This window comes from Anser cygnoides, chromosome 18 (assembly GCF_040182565.1).
Source record: "Anser cygnoides isolate HZ-2024a breed goose chromosome 18, Taihu_goose_T2T_genome, whole genome shotgun sequence".
NCBI classification, from domain to species: Eukaryota; Metazoa; Chordata; class Aves; order Anseriformes; family Anatidae; genus Anser; species Anser cygnoides.
The window spans coordinates 5486185-5494152 of record NC_089890.1 but is presented as its reverse complement, the minus strand read 5'-3'; the positions used below and the strand labels follow the sequence as shown (position 1 = coordinate 5494152).

The 7968-nt window shown below is 42.2% G+C and overlaps 1 protein-coding gene and 1 long non-coding RNA gene across 8 annotated transcripts in view; one reads left to right on the top strand and one right to left on the bottom strand.

Moving 5' to 3' along the window:
* LOC106041452 (uncharacterized) overlaps positions 1-7968 on the top strand; it is an 83687-nt gene that overhangs the window by 66058 nt on the left and 9661 nt on the right. The gene's annotated exons all lie outside the window — the stretch shown is intronic.
* Positions 556-7968, bottom strand: part of COL26A1 (collagen type XXVI alpha 1 chain) — a 176625-nt gene continuing 169212 nt past the window's right edge. For 5 of the 7 annotated variants that reach the window (XM_048068115.2, XM_048068118.2, XM_066979497.1 and 2 more), the window contains one exon: positions 556-5688. In XM_048068115.2, coding sequence (XP_047924072.2) covers positions 5516-5688 — 173 coding nt within the window. In that variant the 3' untranslated portion in view covers positions 556-5515. The remainder of the gene's footprint in view (positions 5689-7968) is intronic. The other 2 variants (XM_048068117.2, XM_066979498.1) reach the window with 1 other exon arrangement.

Here is a 7968-nt window from a genome sequence, read left to right as displayed (position 1 = left end):
TTTCTTTAGGATGCAAAAACAAGTTCAGAAACCAGACCTGTCACCTCTGACAGACACAGCCCAGGTCCTTCCCTCACAGGGGAAAGCCTCCCTGTGCAACCAGCCAGGGACTTGTATCTAAATGGGTAGCTGTTCCCAGAGTAGGAAGTGTTTTAAAAAAGAAGTTCCTAACCACATCCTTGACTGACGGTCACATGAGGTGAAGAGTCTGGGGGGTGTGTGTATCTGTGTGCGCGTGCCTGTATGAACCCAGAGGCAGATTCAGAGACGGCACAAAGGCAAAAGCAGCTGTTGATGGAGGACGCCGATGCCCAGTAGGTACCGGGGGCTGCAGGGAGGCAGAGGAGGGCACCTGTTGCTCCTAAATTCAACAATCACATTCCTTGAACTGGAAGAAAACACGAGGAAGGGAGGCAAGTGGCAAGTAACAACAGATTTTTAATGCCCACTCCTAAGCACTGCTGTACTCTCTCTGGCTGTTCCCCCTGCATCCCCAGGATGCAGTTCACTTGAACTTGCTGTGAACACCGTAAATACAGGACACCTGACATCGTACTCATTTACAGTATGTTTATTTCTCAGTGCATTACATGAAAGGTCTTTGGTATTTGTGGGTTCTTGAATACTGTTCCCACTCTGCTCTGTAAGAAAATGCTGAATACAAAACATTCCATATACAGTAACAAAACCCATAGCAAATAAAGAGAAATAGATATTTTGAACAATAACATAGCAATATGAAAACAGGTAAGTAACCATGCAAGAGGTGGAACAAATAGGTTGTGTTTACAACAGAGCCTGCCATAAATGAATTCATCGTGTCAGAAGAGAGTTATTCTTGTCCTAAGTTCAGAATGTACACGACTGCAAAATGCTGCGTATGGCTGTCCTATTAACGACCAAATGGATGTATAGCTTATTACAGTGGGAGAAGCTGGGACCGTTTGCACACATACAAAACACACTGATATAAATAAAAAAATACTGTGTAAAATAACTAGTGAAAAAGTTAACATTTCCTTCTATGGGTGGGAATGTGCTTTGTGGACAATTATAGCACCTTTAAATTGCTTGGTTTCAAAGCAATCACAGAAACGGCAAGTAGTTTAAACCCCTATACCAACAAACACCAGAATGGAATGTAGTCTCGAATAACACAGAAGCTGTAAACATGGAAGAGAATGAATTTCCACTAAATTGTATTGAGAAGTAATTCCCGAGGCTGAATGTCTTTTGGAAGCCTTTGTCACAGTGGTTAGGTTCTTACATTAAAATAGTTCATTGCAGGGACTGGGACTGAACCTGAATCCCAGCGCCAAACTTTCAGAAAGCCACCTGTGAGCCATACGCTCGGCTCCTCTGAAAGCAGCACCCGTTCATACTAGCTGGAGAATTGGATCTGATTTTTATAGCCTGTCCCTGTTCCTGTGGAAGGTGATGGCAAAATTATTGTGGCGTTTGGTGGGAGCAGACGAGGGTTCTTCTATTTTTTTCTTATTTCCCTGGGTTGCTATCAATTCTTTACAGTAAGTGCAGGTTGGATACTCTGGAGAGAAGCATTCTCCACCTCCCCCAGAGTACCAGATTGCTGGTGAACATCAGGGTGCACAGATTGCAGCGATTGTCAGTTGTGCAATGTGCTGCTGCTGCTTCTGGTTAGCTCAAGGCAAGGAAAATGCGTTTCTACTACCAGAACCGAGCGAAGTCAAAAACACATTGGAGTTCAAAGAAACATTAAGAATTTCAATGAAGTCTTAGGAAGAAAAAAGGAAAACAACACACTATGGTATTGCACAGTATGCATGTAAGATAAAGCACTAAACATTTCATTAAAATATATTTCTAAATGAGCACGCATCCAAAATAAATCCACTCTCTAAGTTACATAGACATGGCAAGATGCATATATGCCCTGGCTAAAATGAATCTTAGTATCCTGCCTAAGATGGAAAATGGGTTGGAGTGGTTTGCTTAGGCATGAACATCATTAATGTCAGCGTATGAGGCTGTGTTCACCTTTAAAGTATATTTGAATTGGGACTGCACAAGAGTGTGGTCCAACTGTTGTGTAAGTAGCGAGGAATGAAACCCCAGCTGAGAGAGAAAAGTCCAGTTGGTGTAATCTAATGTCACCCGAATTAAAGATACAGTACCACATAAAAGAGGGATGTAGCTAAAAAAAGCAAGAAGTGTGGGGAGCAAAAAAATGACATAGCTCATACAGAAATCTGGAAAAATCAATAATTAAAACTGTTGCAACACAAACCTAACCAATCTTGTGACAGTTAGCTTGGCAGGAATAATTGCAAACAACTTCAATTAAATTTCCCATCATCTTGCCAGTTATTTGTTTTAAATAATTTCTTAATTTAAAAATTCCAAATCCTAGTCAGTATGAATGAAGAGAGTACTCATCAACCTAATGCAATAGCTTTGAATTCATGAAGACAAACTTGGACGAAGAAAAATTTCTCTTTCAATTCAGTGTGAAGGCTCCAGAATATCAGAAACATGAAAAAGGCCCCATTGTACTCCTCCAAATTCAACCCTGTAGCTGCAGCACCAGTGAAACAAATTTTGCTGTTTCCCTTTTTAAAGATCGCATTGGTTTAGTTTAGCTCCTGAAAGGGCCATAAGAAAAGCTTCTTAGTGCAGTGAGTGCCTCTAGCTTGCACCAACCTGCCCCGCATAGACATTTACCTTGCACTGTGATTTCTCCTCAGTCTTCAGGGTCTGACCTTCCAATGCCTGCAGGTAGGCATAAGGGGCTATCTCCCACATGCTATGCCTTGTAATGGCCATATGAGCAAGCCCAAGCTAGTCCCTGTTCAACAAGGAGGTAATCAAGTACTTCTCAGTTCCCACATGGCAATCAGCCTGTAACTGGGGAGACCTCTTTTTGTGTGTTTAATTCTTAAATGGAAAGATTATTCCAGGAATGTATCAGTGGCTGCACCACGCTCAGCTGTGCTAAGCAGATGCTCCAAGCCCCCTTCAAACTCTTCCCCACAAGACAGTGAATGCGGGGATGTGACCTGCTGAACAGCACTTCAGTCAGTCGCTGCATGTTGGGAAGTCGAGCTGCTTGGATTTGTGAGGTTTAGGCTGAGAGCTGGTCGCCAGCCTTCTCAAAGGCACTGATTAAATTCCACATTGTTTATATACGTGCTGTCATTAGAAGTAGCACTGGATTTAGAGTTACTGCTGGATTTGAAACTCAAATGTGTTCAAGAGACTTTCTCCTCAAAGGATTATGAATACAGGACCACTGCCTGAGCTCAGTAACCTGCTTGACTCAGATATTTTGACTTGTTTTCTTATCTTCTGACTATATCACACTCAATCTATAATTCAGAGTGCAGGTACAAAAAGGAATACTGGAGCCCAGAGCATCAGCTCTTGGCAAACCTTTGCATTCGCTTCAAAAGTTGGAGTCTTGGGGAAAGAGAGCACCTGACTATACCTTGCCTTCAACTCCCAGAACTTTTGCAAGGCTTTGGACTTGTTTCTTTGAAATGTCCAAAGGAAAACTTGAGTACACAGAAGTACAGCGTGAACTACACAGATTTATTGCAGAACCAGGTCCCACCACGGGCACTGGGCAAGCAGTGTGAGGATTCAAACGCAGGGTAAGTGCATGTACTGCAGCCTTCAAGCCAGCTTAAGCCCTGGCTGTTTTTTATTTAGCTGTATAGCAGTAAAAACCTTCTCTATGTGGACAAGTTTCTCTGCTGCCTGCTCAGCATCAACTTGCACCATTTTGTGTGTTTTGAGAGGGATGGTTGGATTTCTGAAGAACAGGGCCAAATGAACCCATCTGGTAAGTTCAGTCGTTCAGGAGTAGCCTTTACCCTATTTCTGAAAATATAATGCTCTTCAGAGGAAAGATTTGGATGTTGTGATGTCTTCTGTATGTTTACAATGTATACAGAAAGTTAATTTAACGCATGGCAAATGGGCTGGCAGAGCTCCTTCATTTTAAGGCTCATTTCCAGTGTAGCACGTGTTTCTGTTTTTACCTTAGGATGAGCACTTTGGGCGATGAGGGTTCCTGAACTCGTGGACCATACAGTTGTTGGTCTGCAACAGTTTTTGACAGACATACTTGTAGGAGTATAGTTTGTCTTTTTCAGCTATCTGTATCTTGCACTAGGAACCAGACAGAATGAGACCAATTTACATGTCTGACACCATAAAATGAAAAACACAAAATTTGCTCACTTTTGTTCTGGGCAGAATTTGAAAACTTGGCAGAACAGTTAAAAATATATATACACATAAATATAGTACCATTGGTTCTGTTGATTAGTCTTACCCTTTCTAAGAAAATTCACTGTCTCCATGAATGACTTGTCCAATCTGGTTTGCACAGCAAGTGCAGTGATTCATTTGTCACTGAAGGGCAGGTCCAACCTCTTAAACCTGGACGCTGGGACTTTCCCCAAAAACTTGTTATTGCAAAAAGCAAAATGACTTTGTACTTAGATCCTCAGTGCAAGATAAGCTTTTGACAAGACTAATTCCACAGACTGTGATTTGCTATTACACTGTCTCCAGATTCAAATGACAAGGATTTACCCACAGAATAATAAAAAAAGAAAAGTGAAAATACTTTTCCTTATTGATGTAGAATTAAGAAACTATTGTGCAGTATTCTTTCCTGTGAATAGTTATTGCTACTACTTAAATTAATTTGCTCTGGATGTATGCACAAACTGAACACAGTATGGGAAAATTCTTTTGTAATTCCATCATACCTCATACATACTGCTCTAAATTTTCACAGAAACAGTCTAATCTCATTGAAGACAGAGCGTCAATGTACGCCATGAACATTTTCATCAAAAGTCCTTGCTCAGCCTGTCACAAATAGAAATAATGCCATTCACATGCAATCAGCAACATGAAAAGCCAAGATTTTGATGGTAAATTGCAAACAATAATCTGAATTTTCAGAGTAACAGCTTAAAATGTTCTTTGAATTTTCCAATTTGTTCTTTGCTTAAAAGAAATCCTTGCAGGTGAGACTGCTTTAATGGCCTATGAAAGCGGTACTGGTACCGTCAGGGTGACACCACCACATAAAATAAAAGCGGATGCCACCAACTATACCAACGGACAAGACTGAGGTTTGGCTTAGAGTCTAGTGGGACTGATTGTCTCACTCAGTTAAGCAGGGCTTTACTGAAGTGACTTGCAAGAGCTGTGGGGAAACAAGGGGAGGATTAAACGCTGGAGACACAGTCAGGAGGTGTCACTTCTGTAGACAGCTTCTGAGGATACCTGCCACCTGGTATTCCAAAGGCAAAATGACAAAATCAAGAAAAACATTCATAAGACCCTCTCTGAGCTATGGATAAGACATTCCCTGCAATAAGGGCATCGTGTTGGACAGGTAAGGAAATCCAGTTGCCAGCACTACAGCCTCCTACCCACTTCATTTGCACTCTGCACTTAAGCACTGGGATACTGTATCTTTAACTGGTGAACCGGCACGGAGGACACGCAGATGCTCCTACTTCATCCGATTACTTCTCCTTTTGGCTTCACCGTCATCCAGCAGTGAAGAGAGGATCTGGTAGGCTTGCGGCTGCTGGGGTCCTCCACGTTTGATCTTGATGCTGGTTCGCAGAGGGGAACCCGGGATCACATCTTGTCCAGAGCCTGGCTCAATGGAAGACAAAGAGTCTGTAAGGAGAGAAAGTCACGGGAGAGCGCTATTTAAAAGGGGAGGCTAAGGAAAGAGTAAATGGGCCTTTGAATGACGCCTCTTCTGGAAGAAGTGTTGTCCCTCCTGATGGCTTTCCATCCACCGAGGAACTGTGGCTCTATATTTGCTGCCATCATCCTACTCCAATATTAGGCCTTTTCCCTCTGCTCTGTATAAACTCCTCAGGGTAAATGCTATTACTGCACACAGCACAGCAGGTCCTGTTCCCGTTTGTCACTCCATTTACAAAGCACTGTTATTTTATTGATCGTAATCTACCTTGGGCTACAACTACTACTCAGCACTGCCCACAGATTCCTGTTATTGAAGGATAACGCATTGCCAAGTGGTCACAAGGAAGTGCTGTTCCTGGGGGTGTAAGTACCATTTCACTCCTTGTAAAGGTGCACATTTTGAAAGGCTTGAGCCACCCGAGGCTATAGACAAATTAGCAATAAAACTGGAAATAAATATTAGCTGTCCACTCTCCCAGCATGCCTCGTGTTAACATACACCTCCTCTTTCTACCGCATTCTGCCCTACAAAGCTAAATATACATTTGACTACGGCCACGCTTTTATTTTCCCAGCAGTTGGCAACAGATGCTGATAGCCTGACGCTGCCTCATCGTTTGGAATGCCCCAGTTTCTTTTTCCTTTTGCCTTCAGAGCTGGACATGGGCGGGTTTCCTTGCCAAGAGCTCAACCTCACAAGCCAGACACCCAGTCTTGGTTCATTCACATGAGGCAGCATTTCTATTTCAAGGGAGCGCTTAGCTGCAGGAGAATTTGTGCTGTGTTTGCTGGAAATAAACAGTGCCAAACAATCTGGGCTTTCTCATGTCCTTCTGGGCTGCTCTCTGCAGTTTGCTAGGCCAGATAATCTCAAGCTGCCCTCCCATTGCAGAGCAGAGGTTTGTTTGCTGGTATGTTTTGCCTTGTTGCTTGGGTGGCTGTGGTTTTGGAAACCACGTTGATTGTGAAGTTTCTAGGGAAAATGAGAGCATGCGATTGGCATTTCTGCGTGGGTTTCTAAAGCTGGGTGGAATTGGGCTACCCAGGAACCTGTGGTAAAATTCCTGACACCTACGGTGGGAACCTGACCAGATAGTTGGTGCTGGGTGATTTAAACTTGTGGTGCTGTTCACTGCAGGGAGGTCTATGCTCAGGGAAATCCTATTTTGTTATTTTAGATCTTTTCAGTTTTTTATTTATTTTTTTAACCATAGTCACATACAGGGATGAACACAAGGAAAAAAAATGCCTTACTTTCCAAGTTTTTTTTCTAAGTGGTATTTTTGTAGGGCCTCAATATGTCTTAAGTTAAAGAATGGAACTATTTCAAAAGCACAGAGTAAAAATATAATTACCTATACTGTATTATTGGATAAAAAGGGAACTATTTATATAAAGACATGCAACAGAGGTACTTAAACATGGCCTAAACTACACTATACAATTAAAGAAACATCCACTTTTGTTGATATACTTACATCAGTATATAGTGTATATATATATATGGATATAAGAAACTCATCTCCATCCCGAACAATAACAGAAAATATGTATTTGTCAGTAAAAATGGTTTGCTGAAATAACTGTGTCAAAATAGCAGCACCACACACCTGGTTGCTGTGGTACTGCCAAATATAACGTATAAAATTGGTAGACAAGGCAGCTCTGCTGGGCAAACTGACATCTGTCCCCCAGTTCAAGACCCAGTGTCTATATAAGCTGCCCAAAGAGCTGTTTTTTTGGTTTTTTTTTTTTTTTGCTTTATAGTAGTATAAATGGAGGTACAAAGAAAAAGACCATGGAGGGCCGGACCCTGGGTCCTGTATCTCTGTGAAATTCACTGACTGTACTTACAGATTAGGTTCCCCTTCTACTCTTACCAGAAGAACGTACAGGCTGGGCATGGATTGCTGCCTAGGTAACCTAATGGGCATCCTCCTGGTACTTCCATCATGTCAAAGCAAATAAGCATAAAAACATCTCTTCCTGCCCTTGGTCTATAAAATCTAGTGAAAAGCTGAAGCAAACTAGGAGTAATGCAGAGGTAAGGTCAGGGTGACTGCGGTTAAATCATGGGCTCGTGATTCATGATTTCCCGAAAAGCTCTTGCTGCTGCTGCCCATTGCTTCTGGAAATAGTACTTTGGGCCTCCAAAAGACACATCTCCATTGAACAATGCAGAGCACTGCAGAGACAGAAGCCAGTTCAGCCACATAATGTAGCACTCTACATTGACACTATTTT